This window comes from Bubalus bubalis, chromosome 2 (assembly GCF_019923935.1).
Source record: "Bubalus bubalis isolate 160015118507 breed Murrah chromosome 2, NDDB_SH_1, whole genome shotgun sequence".
NCBI lineage: Eukaryota > Metazoa > Chordata > Mammalia > Artiodactyla > Bovidae > Bubalus > Bubalus bubalis.
The window spans coordinates 125618915-125638101 of record NC_059158.1 but is presented as its reverse complement, the minus strand read 5'-3'; the positions used below and the strand labels follow the sequence as shown (position 1 = coordinate 125638101).

General features: G+C 43.2%; 1 protein-coding gene across 2 annotated transcripts; it reads right to left on the bottom strand.

Moving 5' to 3' along the window:
• Positions 1-1168: 1168 nt before the first annotated feature.
• On the bottom strand, positions 1169-9226 carry TSN (translin). Of its 2 annotated transcripts, XM_006075997.4 has the most exons (6): positions 8985-9210; positions 7765-7858; positions 6348-6444; positions 4466-4581; positions 3756-3835; positions 1169-3121 (listed from the first exon to the last, which is right to left on the bottom strand). In XM_006075997.4, exons 1-6 carry the CDS (start codon positions 9048-9050, stop codon positions 2888-2890), a joined length of 687 nt encoding a protein of 228 aa, XP_006076059.1. In that variant the 5' UTR covers positions 9051-9210; the 3' UTR covers positions 1169-2887. The 2 variants fall into 2 exon arrangements, with proteins under 2 accessions (XP_006076059.1, XP_006076060.3); XM_006075998.4 differs by lacking the exon at positions 3756-3835 and having other exon boundaries at positions 8985-9226.
• Positions 9227-19187: the final 9961 nt, after the last annotated feature.

Genomic DNA, 19187 nt, shown 5'->3' with positions numbered 1-19187 from the left:
CAGTTGAGATGTTCAGGACTCTGGGTGTGAGGGAAATGGGGAGAGCGCTTTGGGGAACCCAAGAACGTTGTATCATAGATAAATCAGGGGGGCTAGAGGATGAGTGGAGCTTAGGAAAGTCACAAGCCTGACAAAGTCACAAGGCGCTCAGGCTGTGAAAATGTACATTTTCAATCTCTCACCTAAAAAAACCTAAGATACTTTACTCCCCTAGCTTCTGTGATGAGCCACTCTCCCTGTTCTGTCACCCTCTCTGGCCACTTCATCTTCTCATGGGCTCCACTTCCTCTGCCTCCCTGTCCCCTCCCCTTGCTGGTAACCAGGGCTCTGTCCTCAGCTCCACATGCCCTCTTAATGCTTATTACAATGAATACTAAGAAAATAAATTATTTCAAGCTCAGGGAAAAATCTTACTTGGTGTGAGGCATGACAGTGATGCTCTACGTGGGGCAAAGAGTGTAGTCTAGACCAAGAAAGAAGAAAGTTGAAGAAAGTTGTAACTTCTGAGTGCACAATCATGAAACAATGCAAAAAGAGCCATATCCGAATCATCTCTTAAGCCAAATGAAGGTCTCAAAATACAGCCAAAGGAGCTTTTGGTCTTTATTATATTCCCCTAAGCATCACTCATTGTTTAAGGCAGGGCAAATCCTGTCAAGTATTTATGGAGCTCTTTTCTTCTCCTTATAAATAAATAAATCTGTAAAGAAAGCATCCACTAATCTCTCTTTTCTCTAACCTGCTTGATTTTCTAAAGTTAAAAAAAGCAATCCTGGTGTCCTGAAACCACAGCCAAGGCTTCTCAACATTTTCAGTTAAAACACCTGTTATTTCCCAACCAGGGGAGAGCACACCACCATTACCTATACTTACAGCACACAGCTCAGTGCTGTTGACTTCTAACTATCACAGGGTAGTGTGCGCTCATTGCCCTGGTCTTCTTCAGCCGCAAAAATATTCAGAACTTGGGACTTCCGCAGTAGTCCTGTGGCTAAGACTACATACTTCCAACTCAGGGGGTGTGGGTTCTATCCCTGGTCAGGGAACTGGGCTCCTATACGCCAAATGGCATGCAAAAAAAATTTAAAAAGAAAAAAAAACTCAGAACTTACTGTCCACATAGAACAGTTCTCATGGCAACACACTAAGTGACAAAAAGACCAAAAAAGAAAAGAAACTGTTTTTATTGCTTTACAACAAGCCAGCAACAGACACAACACAATAATCACACATAACACTTGATATCCCCAAATGGTGTACAAAACCAGAACATGCTCCTCCACTCAAAATCTATTTGTGAAAACTGAAATCCAAAACTTCTCCCAAGAACTTTACTATTCTCAAGCAGAATCAATACTTAAAGCAAAGAAAACTAGTATCAAACTTACTGCATATGTCTGATCACATAATTCAGAACCTTTTACGCTCAATCCAGGCAGTGCTATTACTGCACATTTTAGATGGCCATCCTAGATACTTTACGACTCCAACAACTTTCTTCTTTCCACAAATTCTTTGCAGAAAGACCTGTCAAGAAAATTGTTCTAAAATCCAGCAATGCACAGCAATTTATGCCTCATTTCTACTTCTTTCCTCATAATGGAAAATTTGGTCGTCCTTAACTCAGCCTGATAACAGCTCCAATGCCCATGCCGAAGATCCTACTTACAAACAGGAAACCTAAATTCATATTAGGCATGAGAGGGTGACACTTCTAAGTAGTTCCTATTATTCTGGACACACTGGCACCTTCCTTTCAGTGAGCTCCAAGATACTGTGGTTTAAGTCACCATAATTCAACAGCAAGTTACATGGCAAGTACTACCTGAAAATGGGGGATGGGGAGGGTGCGGGTTACAGGGGACGGGCGCTGTGCCAGTAAGATACATGTGACTTGCCCAAAACTGGAATAATTAACAACCTGAGAGGATTGTTTATTCTTAAAAATATGACCACGTCAGCTATTTTTTGCCTTTTAATTCAAGGTTTTCTCTTTCTTCCAGACAAAGCACAGCATTCTTCTCTAAGAATATCACCTGTCAGGATGTTGAGAATTAACTGACTGAGTGGCTGCACACTCCCAGACCTACAGGTCTACCTGGCCATTAGGTAAGAGGTTTCACACTCAGAAATATATGAAATGTTTAAGATGCATATGGAGAATTCTGCAACAGCAGAATGTTAAGGCAACATCAGAAAATGGGTGTTTTAGAACCCTACCCCTACTCCCCACCTGGTAAACAAAGCCAGATGATGCTACTCAATCCTTATTACAAAATTGTCCCAAAATAACCTGTTGAACTTGTCTTTGAAGTTTAATCTCTGATATTTTGATGGCAGTGAGATAGAACCCTGGGGCTATACTTGCCTTGCAAAAAAATTCAACACCTGATTTACTCACAAGGCTTAAAATAAGGAAGGAAAATATAAAATAAGTTGTCCTTCACATGGCAACCATCCGTTTAATTATCTGTTTTTACACTGTATCCAGGCCACACCTGGATATGGATGGCTAATGTGGAAATAGAAAACACAAGGATCACTCCTGGAAGAATGACAAATAAGACAATGAAGTTCTCAATCAGCACATCGACAGCATCAGGGTAAGCAAGAAAAGAACTTTACCAAGAGATCAACATGTACGTTTTCGGACAAAACTGAAGTATACTGAGTTACAGAGCAAATTCACTGAAAACAACAAAGAAAAACCTGTCTTTGTAAAGGCTATTCTGTCACCCCCTAAAAAGTGTTTCAACTTTGATACACCACACAACCGGTTAAGAAAATGAAGCGCGGTGTTTAGCAACGGGACATCCTAACTACCATGGGAGGCGCTGGGCTGGGCCTGGTGGGCACCACTGGAGTTAGCAGGGCTGGGGGGAGCCCCCTACTTCTCCACGCAGGCTGCCGCCGTCTCCTTGTTGAAACCCCGGATGGAGAGGTCGTAGACTACCTCCTCCACTTTCTTCACGTCGTACTTCAGGCCATCGTAGCGCTTCCTCAGGGAATCATTTTTGAGGTTGAGGAGGCGGAAGCCGGAGTCCAGCTCGTTGATGAAGGTGGAGATGTGCAGGGGCCGGGAGTAGTCTCCGGCGGTCACACTGTTGACAGACAACCTCGACTGTGGGAGAAAAGAGGAACGTCACAGCAGGGCTCTTCCTCCAAGTCACAGCCATGAGGCTGGTGCGCCACATGACTTGTCCACACTATCCCTCATAATCAGTTTTGACAACAGCTCGGTATTACTTACTTACTTAAAACTTAAGAAATCATTCCCCTTTTGATGGAGTTTCTGTGGTCTCCCGACTTCTCATAAATATAAATAGGGTTAGAGTAAATTCCTTTATAACAGCTTTCTTCTGCTTTTGATTTATTTTTATAGGACAATTTCTTGGAGCAAAATTAAGGGGTGAAAGACAATAACAACTGGTAAAAGTTCTATAGTTAATTGTTCCCCAAAACAACTATATAAAGGAACAGTTAGCAGGAATATATACTGTGCCACTGCTCTGAAAGGAAGAAGTTGTTCTCATCTTTTTAAATCACATAATAGCAAGTGTGCAAAGCCACCTCATTGTCTGAATTGCCATCCCAGCAAAACGTTAACACACACAGTACGCAGTCAATGACTACCCTGTGACTGACAGATGGCTTAGAAAAGAATGGGACATCTGAATTTTTGTACCCATTTAAAAAAACTGACAATGATATGGAAAGATCAAAAAGAGCAAATGGCAAATCACTAAGCTTCTTACCAGTTCACTAGCGAGAATGAGAACTCCCGAGAGATAATCTTCCACATCCAAGTGAAATCCCTTCTCCCGATCAGGCTCAACTGAAAAATGTGACACGGTAAAGACAGGGTCACGATGGAAACGTAACTTACACCTAAAATTTTTTTTAAATACACACACATATACACAAGTACAATTTCTCTCAAAGTAAAAAAAGGAGTCTTTCAAAACTATCTTTTGAATGTAGACATATCCTTGGCAACAGACCTCACTGTGGAATCTTTGAGCTCTCAAGCAAAATTCAATCTTTCATTTCGTTTTTCTTAAAGTAATACCACCAAGAATAGTATCCTGTTATGCATGAGAATAGCTTTTAGAAAGTATGCGTTGAAACATTTAAGAAGTCATGGGATCTACACCTGACTTCCAAACAGTTCAAACATGCCCCCAGCACACAGTGAGGAGACGACACAGACAGGGCAAAATGTGAACAAGCAGAGGATCTAAGTGGGAGTAAGCAGGTCTTCACGTTCAACTCTTCTGTAGGCTTAAAATTTTTTAAAACTAAAAGAAACGCCCAAGTACACAGAGCAAGCCCCTACATATTTTTAGTTTTCATCTCTCCAAGAAACCCGTTTTCCATTTAGTTCTCATTTGTTTCCATAAACAGAAAGCCCCTCCCACCAAAAATTAAACCGATCGTGTGGATGGACACGACTGAGGACACTCACTGCCAAGGATCTCCGTAACCGCTTCTCGGGTTACTAGGGTTTCGGACTCCAAGTACACAACAAACGCTGCCAAGAAGACCAAGCGCTGCAGCACAAACCTCCAGTGCTCGTGAAACCTGCAGTGAGTGCGAGGGACCAGGTGTTAGAAAAGACAGGCACACACAAAAAAATAAAATAAAATAAAAATAAATAAATAAATAAAAATTTAAAAAAAAAAGAAAAGACAGGCACAGGACAATCACGGCCAAACACGTGAGGCACGGGACCCTTTTTAAAATAAAACCTTATGTGAAACTCCAAAATATAAAATGTGTTAAGAACAATACAACATTTAAGTATTATATATAGATGGATTTAGTGTAAATTTTGCCAGTCCAAATTTATAAAAATTATTTATTATAATTTTAATATATAAGAAGCATGGTCCAATTCTGATGAATGTAAAAATTTACAACCAAATGTTATAGACAAGAGCAACTGTGCTTTAGAAGTTTAATCGGTGAACAATGATACTGCTCTGAGAAAAATAAATGCTGGCAAATGCAAATTGATGAGAACTGCAATGTACATCAGCCTCAGCATCTCAGTCCTACACTCTGAACTGAAGGCAGGGTATCAAGAAACTCCAGCTTCACACACATGAGAAAGAACTACCATCACTAAACAGGTGACCTTAAAACATTGGGAATACAGTAGTCAAACTGAGCGAGGAGACTGAAAAAGAAAAAAGAAATTTTATAACCCCTAGATGTTTATGCTATGCCTCCTGATTTTCAAATGTGGCAACAAATTCAAAAACATCTTTCAACACAATGTAGGTCAAATCAAACATTTTGAGGGCCAAATCAGCCAGAGGGCAGCCTGTATGTGAACTCCAAACTCCATGCTCTCTAAAGACCCTACCAATTCTACGGTTCTATTCTCTAAGCCCCCGCTATTAACCTTACAGCAAGGGTCAGCAAACCTTTTCTAAGACTGAGGCTTTCTGGGTCACATTCAGTCTCTGTCACACTCTTATTTGTTTCTTTTTTTTTTCTTAGTTAACTCTTTAAAATATATTTATATAAAATATGAAAGGTCACAGTAGTTTGCCAGCCCCTCCCTATCTTTCAACAATCTTGTGAGGTTACACTACCTACTCCCCACATACCTGTCTTAAGTATTTCTTACCCTAACGTATCCTAAGAGAACATTGTCTCTAGTGAGAAAGCAAGTCTAAATAGAAAGTTAGGTTCATATTTACCATATTTCATCAACACTCAGTTTTCCCCAGTTTAACACCTGTGAAATCAGGAAGTATTAAACAATCTAACACTGTGAAATCAGGAAGTATTAAACAAAGTATTAAACAAACATGTTTCATAATTATGAATAATAACAATCTTTTCCCTAATAAGACAAAACATAACACTGTTTCTTAAAATTAATAGTGTTGCAGATTTAATAAAATAATGGCATAAAATATTAGCTGCATATGTTACTTGGCAGCAAAATTCAATATTCAGTTTATACATATACACTGCCACTTAATTCCATAATCTTAATAGCTTAGATACAGCCCATTCAACTTTATAAGTAACTTCAATAAACTAAAAAAATATTCTCCATTTTGACCTTCACATAATATTTTCTTTTTAATTACTTTCTCATTGCAAAAATTACACATGTTCCTTAAGAAAATTATGAAAGTAAAAGGGAGAAAAAGAAAGTCAGCAATTTTGTCACTATTAAAATACTACCACTATTAACAGTTCCTTTTCCTCTCTGTTGTTTCTTCTAAGTAGGATTGTCACCTAAATCTAAGCAATCATTTAGTCCACACAAATTTTTCTCTTGCCTTCTTTTACTTAATGTTATACAAGATGCTACTTGTCTTACAAACCTGTAATACTGTTCAGCAGGAAACTTGGTCTTCAAAGACGTTAGATGTGTTTTTACTGTACCAAAATGTTCTCGAGCTTTCAAACACCTTTTTGGAACTGATCACAAAAAGATAGTCAAATGAAGTAATGAAAGACTTACCAAATTTCAAATACAGTTCTTGCTTAACAATCTATGCAGTCTACCTGGAAATAAACCAATTTTTTTAAATCTCATGAGCAAATGTAGAGCATGCATCTCTGCTATCAACCTGGCTCTCAAAATTTCATATCTAGTTTCCCTACTGAAAAATAAACAACAAAAAAATTGCTAAAAGGGGGTATGTCAGGAAACACACTGGCAAACTGTTATAAATTAACTAATCTTTAAGCTGCCTTTCCTAGTCAGTCGCCAAAGGATGCCTAAAATTGGATTTTGAAGGCTCCCATATTTGGTCAAGGACTTCCCTGGTGGCTCAGATGGTAAAGCATCTGCCTACAATGCGGGAGACCCAGGTTCAATCCCTGGGTTGGGAAGATCTCCTGGAGAAGGAAATGGCACCCCACTCCAGTATTCTTGCCTGGAAAATCCCATAGACGGAGGAACCTGGTAGGCTACCGTCCATGGGCTCGCAAAGAGTTGGACACGACTGAGTGACTTCACTTAGCACTTATATTTAGTCAAAAAGCAGCTTTAGGACTTCTTTGCAAGTTCAGTGGTTAACACTCCATGCTTCCACTGCAGGGTGCAAGGATTCAATCCCTGTTTGGGGAACTAAGATTCCACATGCCACACGATGTGATCAAAAAATTAAAAAAAAAAAGTTTTAACAGCTTTATTATTCTCAATCAGGCTGACCAACTCCCTATCTCTCACAAAAATGACTTCCCCCTGACACCTGTTAGCTACATTATGATATAATTCTTAATCTGAAAACACATTTCACTTCTTTTAACTGTGTTATCTTTTACAATAGAGATTCCATTTCTAAACTTCTTATACTCTATCTGCATTCAAGAGACTGACTGTAAACACTGTGACAACATTTTACACTGGCCATTTTATTATCTAAAAGTACATATTAAATCACATTCAATGACTGAAAGATTGGTGTTAAGAAAAAGCCAAATAAAAGTTGCTATATACACAAGAGAACTATGGAACTACCACAATTATCATCAGAACGACACCACTAGAGAAAACATTCCTAATCCAACCTATGTGAAAGCAGAAAATCAACAGAAATACAGAGAATTCCATAAACCTATAAAATGATCAACTCACTTATTTCTCCAATTTTTACTCACCATAAAAACATGAGGAACAATTTTCATAGTTAAACCTTACAGATTTGATACATCTTCTGATTGTAAATTAACTCTTTAGATAAAAGATTGACAGAGTGGATAAAACCTTCCAAATCAAAACAAAGAACTTACTGTCCTGAAACCCAGCACCCTGATGGACCCCTTGCAGTAGAGTTAAAATCTCTCGAGCTGTTTGTTCTAAACTCTGTACAACTTTTCGGATTTCCTAGAAAGAATTAGATCAAAATATCAAATAAATTCAACATAAGTATTATATTATCATAGCCTCAAACCAAACATACTAGACAGTACATTTGATCTATGACACCTTCACCTACATTTTAAACACTATCAACCTTTACAATGACACAAATGGTGCACAAGATTTATTCAGAACTGAATTCTGACTTTTCTACCTTCTCTATGAGACCTTCAGGAAGTCATTAAAACACCTGAGATTCCTCATACACATTTCAAACGGTAATAGCCACCCACTCGCCCCAAATATCCCATTGGAACACTGAAGATGAGGTATCCTGACATAAACCAAAAAGAGAAAAACGAAACACAACACAGGACTGAGTATTTTTCATTCATTCATTTTACAAATATTCACTGAGCACTTGTATGACTAGGGAACAAAGCAAACGATCCCTTCTTTCCTGCAGTTGCATCAAGCGGGAGGCGTTTAAAAAGTAACAACCGCACAAATTAATGCGCTACTATAAGTAAACATAACAGGAAAAAGATCCTTTTGATTGTGAGGTCAAGAAGATGACCAGAAAAAAAGAATGGAAAAGAAACGCATTCCAGGAAAAGCAAGCAGTGCTTGCAAAAGTCCCGAGGCAGGACGCTATTTGGGGAACTGGAAGAATAAAAGGGAGGTAGCGTGACCATAACATACAACAGAAGGAGTAAAATGAGACTGGAGAGACCCGTGGGCCACAGTTGGGTCTGGATTTTTATCCTACGTGGAATGAGGAGCCACAGGAGAGTTTTAAAGAGAAATGGCCACACGTGCTTTTAAGACACCAATAACCCACACAAGAAACACGTGTTGTCTGAGTCCCACGCGCTGAGGGTTCGACATAAAAATGAATTAAAAATGAGAAAAACTGACACCCAAATGAGGTAGGTGATGCTGAAGAGCCGAGCCCTGAACACAGAGAACCAGGACCTGGCAGCAGAATCGGGGGCGGGGGCAAAGAGGTGCCCTAAGCCGAAACAAGAAGGGTAGGAACCCACCCCCGGAGGCTTCCCCACCGCTCGAATCAGAGCGACGGAGGAGGGCCGGGCGTCGCGGCCCAGCTAGGCAAGGAGAGGGGAAGGGATATGGGGAGACGGGGGCTCGCCTCTCGGATGTCCTGCTCGGCAGCCAAAAAGCCCTGCAGCTCCACGAAGATCTCGCTCACAGACATGGCGCCGGCCGCACGACCGTCAGCCAGGGCTGCAAGGGTGGCCGGCAGAGTGCGTTCCGGAGACAACCTGCGCCTTCCGTTGCAACGTCCCGCCGCCACCGCCGCTGCCGCTGCGTCCACCGGGCCCTACACTGAGGCTGTCGCTGGGGTCCTCCCAGGCCCGCGGCGCCCAGGAAGCCGGGCTGTCCGCCGCGATGCCTGAGACGCTGGCCGAAAGGCAAAGCATGATGGGCGGGGCTCTTCGACAGGCATCGCTGGAAACAACCCGGGAGGGGTCCTCGGCGCACGTGGGCCTAAGAGAGGTGGGGACTTGGGCTAAGTGTGGAACCATCCTGCTGTTAGCTAGTCGTTTCCTCCGTCAGTGTCATGCTATGTGTTTGGTCCCAGGAGCTGTGCACGATACCAAAACCTGAGGTCTCTTATATGAAATCATGTTAAGTTCAGTCGCTCAGTCGTGTCCGACTGTTTGCGACCCCGTGGACTGCAGCACATCAGGCTTCCTTATACATCACCAACTGCCGGAGCTTGCTCAGACGCCCTGTCCAGCCAGTCGGTAGTGCCATCCGACCATCATCCTCTCTCTTCCCCTTCTCCTCCTGCCTTCAATCAGGGTCTTTTCCCAGTGAGTCAGTTCTTCGCATCAGGTGGCCAAAGTATTGGAGTTTCTGCTTCAGCATGAATTCTTCCAGTCAATATTCAGGACTCATTTTATTTAAGATTGACTGATTGGATCTCCTTGCAGTCCAAGGGACTCTCAAGAGTCTTCTCCAACACCACAGTTCAAAAACTTCAATTCTTCGGCGCTCAGATTTCTTTATGGTCCAACTTTCACATCCATTCATGACTACTGGAAAAATCATAGCTTTGACTAGATGGACCTTTGTTGGCAAAGTAATGTCTCAGCTTTTCAATATGCCATCTAGGTTGGTCATAGCTTTTCTTCCAAGGAACAAGCATCTTTTAATTTCATGGCTGCAGTCACCATCTGCAGTGATTTTTTGGAGCCCAATAAAATAAAGTCTGTCACTGTTTACATTGTTTCCCCTATTTGCCATGATGTAATGGGACCAGATGCCATGATCTTCGTTTTTTGAATGTTGAGTTTAAGTCAGCTTTTTCACTCCTCTTTCACTGTCATCAAGAGGCTCTTCAGTTCCTCTTCACTTTCTGCCATAAGGGTGGTGTCATCTGCTGTATCTGAGGTTACTGCTGCTGCTGCTGCTGCTGCTAAGTCGCTTCAGTCGTGTCCGACTCTGTGCGACCCCATAGACGGCAGCCAACCAGGCTCCTCCGTCCCTGGGACTCTCCAGGTAAGAACACTGGAGTGGGTTGCCATTTCCTTCTCCAATGCATGAAAGTGAAAAGTGAAAGTCAAATCGCTGGGTCGTGTCCGACTCTTCACGACCTCATGGACTGCAGCCCACCAGGCTCCTCCGCCCATGGGATTTCCAGGCAAGAGTACTGGAGTGGGGTGCCATTGCCTTCTCCGGAGGTTACTGAGGTTACTTCTAATAGCTAATAAAATGCATTATGTAAATAGTTGTTTATAAATAATGTGTAAATAGTTCCCAGTACACAGAAAATTAAAGTTTTACTTTTCATAACTCTGGAATTCAGTATTTTCTCTCTGGGGTTGGTTAAATCTGCCCATGTGGAACCACAGATTCAGAGGGCTGACTGTACAAGGTGTTTTGTCCTACAGCAGTTGGCAGGAAGATGCTTAAGTCCTGAAGGGTATGCAGATTCCAATCTTTGGAAAAACATTTGTCTCTGCAAAAAATACTCGGGAAAAATAAAAGTTATGCAGGACTGGAATAATAGGATGGATTAAGAGTAAAAATTTTCTCTGTGTACTTTTTTTTTTAAGTTTAATATCCCTGTAGGATTGTATTGCATTTTTTAAGATTATATGAATTTTTAAGCATTTCGAGTGTGAAGTTTCTCTTCTCAACTAACACCTTCCTCCATTCTCCTTCCTTGAGGCAAGACTTTTTGTCTGACCAAATTCCATACATGTACCCTACAGATTGGAGCAGGAAATGGCAACCCACTCCAGTATTCTTGCCTGGAGAATCCCATGAACAGATGAGCCTGGCTAGCTACCGTCCATGTGGTTACAAAGAGTCACACAACATGACTTAACAACTAAACAACAACAACCCTACAGATATGTGTGTGTAGGATGCACTCCAAATGAATTAAAATGCTTACTTATATCAACTAAATGATAACTTATTGTTTGCTTTGTCCCACATGTTATTCTAAAACTTTACATGAAGGACTTAAGCAAATTTGATACTATTTTTATCTTATAAATGGTAAGATAATTGAGAGGTGGGGGAGGGGCAAATACAGACAGGATTAAGAGGTACAATCTACAAGTTATAAAATAGATGAGTTAACAGACGTAATGTACAGCACAGCGAAAAAGCCAATGTTTTATAATAATTTTATATGGATGATATCTATAAAATCACCAAATTACTAAATTATATACTTGCAATTAATATAATAAGTGAACTATACTTTGATAGTATAACTATACTTACCACATTGAAGGTCAGGAAGGACGGTGGTGAGGAGATACCCCTTGTCCAAGGTAAGGAGCAATGGCTGCACTTTGTCAGAGCAGCCATGAAGAGATACCCCTGCCCAAGGTAAGAGAAACCCAAGTAAGACGGTAGGTGTTGCAAGAGGGCATCAGAGGGCAAACACACTGAAACCATACTCTCAGAAAACTAGTCAATCTAATCACACTAGGACCACAGCCTTGTCTAACTCAATGAAACTAAGCCATGCCCATGGGGCAACCCAAGACGGGCGGGTCATGGTGGAGAGATCTGACAGAATGTGGTCCAGTGGAGAAGGGAAAGGCAAACCACTTCAGTACTCTTACCTTGAGAACCCCATGAACAGGATGAAAAGGCAAAATGACAGGATACTGAAAGAGAAATTCCCCAGGTCAATAGGTGCCCAATATGCTACTGGAGATCAGTGGAGAAATAACTCCAGAAAGAATGAAGGGATGGAGCCAAAGCAAAAACAATACCCAGCTGTGGATGTGACTGGTGATAGAAGCAAGGACCGATGCTGTAAAGAGCAATATTGCATAGGAACCTGGAATGTCAGGTCCATGAATCAAGGCAAATTGGAAGTGGTCAAACAAGAGATGGCAAGAATGAATGTCGACATTCTAGGAATCAGCGAACTGAAATGAACTGGAATGGGTGAATTCAACTCAGATGACCATTATATCTACTACTGTGGGCAGGAATCCCTCAGAAGAAATGGAGTAGCCATCATGGTCAACAAAAGAGTCCGAAATGCAGTACTTGAATGCAATCTCAAAAACTCTGTTCATTTCCAAGGCAAACCATTCAATATCACAGTAATCCAAGTCTATGCCCCAACCAGTAATGCTGAAGAAGCTGAAGTTGAACGGTTCTATAAAGACCTACAAGACCTTTTAGAACACCCAAAAAAGATGTCCTTTTCATTATAGGAGACTGGAATGCAAAGGTAGGAACTCAAGAAACACCTGGAGTAACAGGCAAATTTGGCCTTGAAATACGGAATGAAGCAGGGCAAAGCCTAATAGAGTTTTGCCAAGAAAGTGCACTGGTCATAACAAACACCCTCTTCCAACAACACAAGAGAAGACTATACATGGACATCACCAGATGGTCAACATCGAAATCAGATTGATTATATTCTTTGCAGCCAAAGATGGAGAAGCTCTATACAGTCAGCAAAACAAGACCAGGAGCTGACTGTGGCTCAGACCATGAACTCCTTATTGCCAAATTCAGACTGAAGAAGAAAGTAGGGAAAACCACTAGACCATTCAGATATCACCTAAATCAAATCCCATATGATTATACAGTGGAAGTGAGAAATAGATTTAAGGGCCTAGATCTGATAGATAGAGTGCCTGATGAACTATGGAAGGAGGTTCGTGACATTGTACAGGAGACAGGGATCAAGACCATTCCCATAGAAAAGAAATGCAAAAAAGCAAAATGGCTGTCTGGGGAGGCCTTACAAATAGCTGTGAAAAGAAGAGAAGCGAAAAGCAAAGGAGAAAAGGAAAGACATAAGCATATGAATGCAGAGTTCCAAAGAATAGCAAGAAGAGATAAGAAAGCCTTCTTCAGCGATCAATGCAAAGAAATAGAGGAAAACAACAGAATGGGAAAGACTAGGGATTTCTTCAAGAAAATCAGAGATACCAAAGGAACATTTCATGCAAAGATGAGCTTGATAAAGGACAGAAATGGTATGGACCTAACAGAAGCAGAAGATATTAAGAAGAGATGGCAAGAATACACAGAAGAACTGTATAAAAAAGATCTTCACGACCCAGATAATCACGATGGTGTGATCACTGACCTAGAGCCAGACATCCTGGAATGTGAAGTCAAGTGGGCCTTAGAAAGCATCACTATGAACAAAGCTAGTGGAGGTGATGGAATTCCAGTTGAGCTATTCGAAATCCTGAAAGATGATGCTGTGAAAGTGCTGCACTCAATATGCCAGCAAATGTGGAAAACTCAGCAGTGGCCACAGGACTGGAAAAGGTCAGTTTTCATTCCAATCCCAAAGAAAGGCAATGCCAAAGAATGCTCAAACTACCGCACAATTGCACTCATCTCACATGCTAGTAAAGTAATGCTCAAAATTCTCCAAGCCAGGCTTCAGCAATATGTGAATGGTGAACTTCCTGATGTTCAAGCTGGTTTCAGAAAAGGCAGAGGAACCAGAGATCAAATTGCCAACATCCGCTGGATCATGGAAAAAGCAAGAAAGTTCCAGAAAAACATCTATTTCTGCTTTATTGACTATGCCAAAGCCTTTGACTGTGTGCATCACAATAAACTGTAGAAAATTCTGAAAAAGATGGGAATACCAGACCACCTGATCTGCCTCTTGAGAAATTTGTATGCAGGTCAGGAAGCAACAGTTCGAACTGGACATGGAACAACAGACTGGTTCCAAATAGGAAAAGTAGTTTGTCAAGGCTGTATATTGTCACCCTGTTTATTTAACTTATATGCAGAGCACATCATGAGAAACGCTGGACTGGAAGAAACACAAGCTGGAATCAAGATTGCTGGGAGAAATATCAATAACCTCAGATATGCAGATGACACCACCCTTATGGCAGAAAGTGAAGAGGAACTCAAAAGCCTCTTGATGAAAGTGAAAGTGGAGAATGAAAAAGTTGGCTTAAAGCTCAACATTCAGAAAACGAAGATCATGGCATCCGGTCCCATCACTTCATTGGAAATAGATGGGGAAACAGTAGAAACAGTGTCAGACTTTATTTATGGGGGCTCCAAAATCACAGCAGATGGTGACTGCAGCCATGAAATTAAAAGACGCTTACTCCTTGGAAGGAAAGTTATGACCAACCTAGATAGCATATTCAAAAGCAGAGACATTACTTTGCCAACAAAGGTCCGTCTAGTCAAGGCTATGGTTTTTCCTGTGGTCATGTATGGATGTGCGAGTTGGACTGTGAAGAAGGCTGAGCACCGAAGAATTGATGCTTTTGAACTGTGGTGTTGGAGAAGACTCTTGAGAGTCCCTTGGACTGCAAGGAGATCCAACCAGTCCATTCTGAAGGAGATCAGCCCTGGGATTTCTTTGGAAGGAATGATGCTAAAGCTGAAACTCCAGTACTTTGGCCACCTGATGCAAAGAGTTGACTCATTGGAAAAGACTGATGCTGGGAGGGATTGGGGGCAGGAGGAGAAGGGGATGACAGAGGATGAGATGGCTGGATGGCATCACTGACTTGATGGACATGAGTCTGAGTGAACTCCGGGAGTTGGTGACGGACAGGGAGGCCTGGCGAGCTGCGATTCCCGGGGTCGCAAAGAGTCCGACACAACTGAGTGACTGAACTGAACTGACTGATACTTTGATAAAAAAGAAAAACTGAAAGTCAGAATTTAAGAAATAAGATCATTCTTTTGTTAAGTCCTATTTTTAAAATTCTTGAAATATTTTGTCAAATCACTTTTCAAAGACAGTGAACGAATTTCCATTCCCCTGCCCACCAGGGCCTGAAGCAGCCAGTTTGCCTGCACTCCCCCAGTGTGAATATTAACACTGTAGACATTCGTGGCTAATTTAAGGGTGAAATTAAACCTCTTTTAATAGTACTGAGGACAGTGTGATGGGTGGTGCATGTCTGCAAGTTTCTTTGAAGAGCAAGAGAGGCCAGAAAGGAGCATGGTTGGGAGCTGTGGCCTGCAGTCTGAGAACAGGAGAAAGGGTTAGGGAGTCAGTGCATAGAGAAAAACGAGATGGGCCTGGAGCTGTGTACCCATGAGGGTTTGGGGTTTTTTTCCGATTTTATTTATTTTTGGCTGTGCTACAACGGCTTTTTTCTAGTTGCAAAGAGCAGGGGCTACTTTTTGTTGCAGTGTGTGGGGGTCTCAGTATAGTGGCTTCTCTCGTGGTGCACAGGCTCTAGGGCATGCAGGCGCCAGCAGTTGCTGCCAGAGGGCTCAATAGTTGCTGTTCCTGGGCTCAATAGTTGTGGCACCTGGACTTCGTTGCTCTGTGGCATGTGAGATCTGCCCAAACCAGGGATTGAACCCATGTCTCCTACATTGGCAGGCAGATTCTTTACCACTGAGCCACCAGGGAAGCCCCCATGAGGTTCTAATTTACAGAGGTGACATAGTGACGACTGGAAAGGCCAGTGCCACTGAAGGAAGAATTTATCACTTACATTTCCTGAGAGGACAGGGCACACCATGCCATGCAGGGCCACATGGGGAAGCACAAGGTTTACTCAGGAGGCAGAAGCAGGAGCGAGGAAAGCCAAGCCAGAGCCTGTGTCTGTGAGTACTTTGAATGCTTCTGGTGGGCTTCTGACTATAGGCGTGGTCTCAAGTCACCTCATACCTGGCCCTGGCATGACTTAGGGCAGGGAACCAATATTGGCTTTGTACATGAGATTCAGGTAAGGAGATGCTCCAGGCTGAGCCTTTGCTAGCCCCGGGAGAAACAGTCCCTTTGCAGCCAGCTGGCTTTTTGGATTTTTTAAAATTTATTTTGTAATCAAATATAGTTGATTTACCATCTTGTGTTAGTTTCTGGGACACAGCAAAGTGACTCAGTTATATAGATACTCTTTTACATATTTTTTTTGCTGTTATGGTTTATCACAGGATATTGATATTGTGCTAAACAGTAGGACTTTGTTGTCTATCCATTATATATATAATAGTTTGCATCTGCTAATCCCAAACTTCCAGCAAGCTTGTTAAGGTGTCAAAACAGAAAAAGAGAAAATACAAGCATGATTAATACAGGCTAGGAAGGGGGCACCAGGATTTGGACTACAGGCCCTTCAGGACCCAGAACACCAGGGCCCACATCCCTCACTGAAGGGCTGGAAAGGATCCTGGGATGAAAGAGGGCATTGGTGAGTCAGCCCAGTGGTTTTCCCAGGGAATCTGAACCCTCTGGGCAGCACCCACTCTCCACACTTCCCACCCCTATCTCCCAGAGGGCCACCCAGCTTCACCAGGGTCACTGCCACACTTGGTATCTGGATTTGGGGCCTGTGCAGGACATTAAACACAGCATAAGGCAGGGTGTGCCCCGGGTGACAGACATCCACAGGACAGAGGAAGAAAATTTCCCTTCCAGCCTCAGGTCATGGGCCCTAAGTGGTCTGCAGACTGAATGTTTAGTTTGTCAGGTGACATGCATTGAGGCTGCACAGTTGAAGCTGGTGACACAGATGAGAATCGCTCCCCACTTCTTCCCCTAAAACTGTGCCTGTCAGTCCCACATGAGAAGCCCTGTAACTGAGCAAGGGACAGTCAGGCAGGGCCAAGGGTGGGGTAGGGGAGTCTGCCCTCTTTAGTGGCAGCAGCTGGGTTCACATAGCTGGGCTCTCATCCCGAGGGTGACATATTGGATGACCCCACAGGGATCAGGCAGAGAGATGGAAGGGGAGGAGAACAGGGAAAGAGGAAGGTGGGCAGAGCTGGGCAGGCACTTTGGACCTTGTCGGTGCCCACCTGGTCTCCACTCCTCCAGCCCACAGCCCCACCCCACAGAGCCCTCTCCTCCCATGGCCCAGCTCCCCAGACACTCAGCACATCCTGCCTTGCCCTGCAGGTGGTCCCGCTCTGCCATCGACCCCCCTAACCCCCAACCCCCACCCCCTGCCATCAACCCCAGCAAGCAGCCCTCACTGTGCTGGGCCCCCAGCCCATAGGTGATGATGGTGGCACCATGGGAAAGACGTGCCCAAGTGAGGGGTGGCATAGGAAGACAGAGGGGGAGAAAGATGGGGGAGAACTGCAGTGAGCTCACTCAACCGTCCACTTGGTCTGGGGAAGTGCCTGGGAGGCATTTGTTACACGTTGTTAAGTGACTGGGGTGGGGTGGCGCTGGCAATAAGTGCTGGGGACAGGTGCCAAGGCAGTGTGTATGGGATAGTCTAACTCAGTGAGAACCATCTCACCCAAGTAGCCTCCCCATTCTACATGCAAATCAGGAGGAAGGAAGAGAGGGAGGAAAACAGGGAAAGAAGTTAAGAAGGAGAGAAGGAAGGAAGAGACAAATATAGGCAGCGCACGTCTATTACCTGGGCATGGGGAAGGCCAGCTGCCATTCTGATCGTTAGTACTGTTGCTGCTGCCACTAAACAGTACAGACTCCCCCACCCCCACCCAGGAAACTTAACAATCATCTCACCCAAAATCTTATTTATGGCTGAGAAAACTCAGGTACCACCTAAGAGGAAGAGGATTTTTCCCCAGGCACATGGCCAAGGGTCTAGTGGGCTTCTGGATTCTATGACCAGAAGAGCACAACTCCTATGATCCCTGGGCTCTAGACAGTGAAGTCAGAGGAGAATGAGATGGTCCCTGGCAGGGCCAGAGCATACGTCATTGAAGGCGCTGTGACTGACTCAAGCTCAGAAAGGGGAAAATGAAACAGGTCTGGGATGCAGTGAGGATTCAAGGGCTGAGACTCTGTCCCCAGTTAAGGGCAGACTTCTATGATCAGGTGAAGGCCAAGGGGAGGGTGTCCTGGTAGCTTTCTGTGAACATCCAAGAGTTCTTCCACTACCTCGCGGTAAGGTGTCAAGTCAGCCCCAAGATTAATCAGTGTTTTCCTTAGAACATCATTTCAGGCTGCACCAAAGTGGTAACTGTATTCGTTTCCTAAGGCTGCCATTACAAATGACCACAAACTGGGTGGCTGGAAACAACAGAAATGTCTTCTCCCACAGTTCTGGAGGCTAGAAATCCAAGTCCCAGATTTTGGCAGAGCCATTCTCTTGAAGACTCTAGGAAGAATAGTCCCTTACCTCTTCCAGCAATTCCTGGTGTTCCTCAGTTTATGACATCTCTCCCATCTCTGCCTCCATCATCACGTGGCATTCTCCGTGTGTGTGTGTGTGTGTGTGTGTGTGTGTCCAAGTTTCCTTATTATAAGGACACTAATCATTGGATTAGGGCCCACTTTATTCCATAACAACCTCATCTGAACATGATTACATCAGCAAAGATCCTGTCTGCATCACAGGTGTTGAGGTGAAGACTTAAACATATCTTTTGAGGGGACAGCAATTCAACCCAGTTCAGTGATCAGTTCCCCATGTCTCTACTCCTGATAATCAAAGTTTAATCCACAGAGCATCAGCCTCACCTGGGAGCTTGTTAAGAAACACAGAACCTGAGGCCCTGCCCCCACCTAGGAATCAGAATTGGCAATCCACAAACTCACTCAATTTTGATAAGACTTGGGTCACCACCTGATCCTTTGGCGGCCAGGAATTCCTGAAGCGGGCTGGAGAAATCTGAGAGGGGATCTCCCAAAAGATCCCGTCAGTTTGCCGTCTTCCCCTCTCTGCTCCTCCTTTTCCATCCCCATAGGAACTAAGAGATGTCAGGAATAGAGGGGGCTGTTCACACACACACAAGGAAGGGACCCTCAGGGAACCGTAGAACCTGCTCTGTATCCTAGACAGTATCTGACTCATACATCAAACATCTAATTTTGAGAACAGCCAAGAGGCCAGCTCTGCAACAATGCAAGGAGTGAAAGCCATCTCCTGTAGGCAACAGAAGACGACACCCTTGCTAAAGCATCAGATCT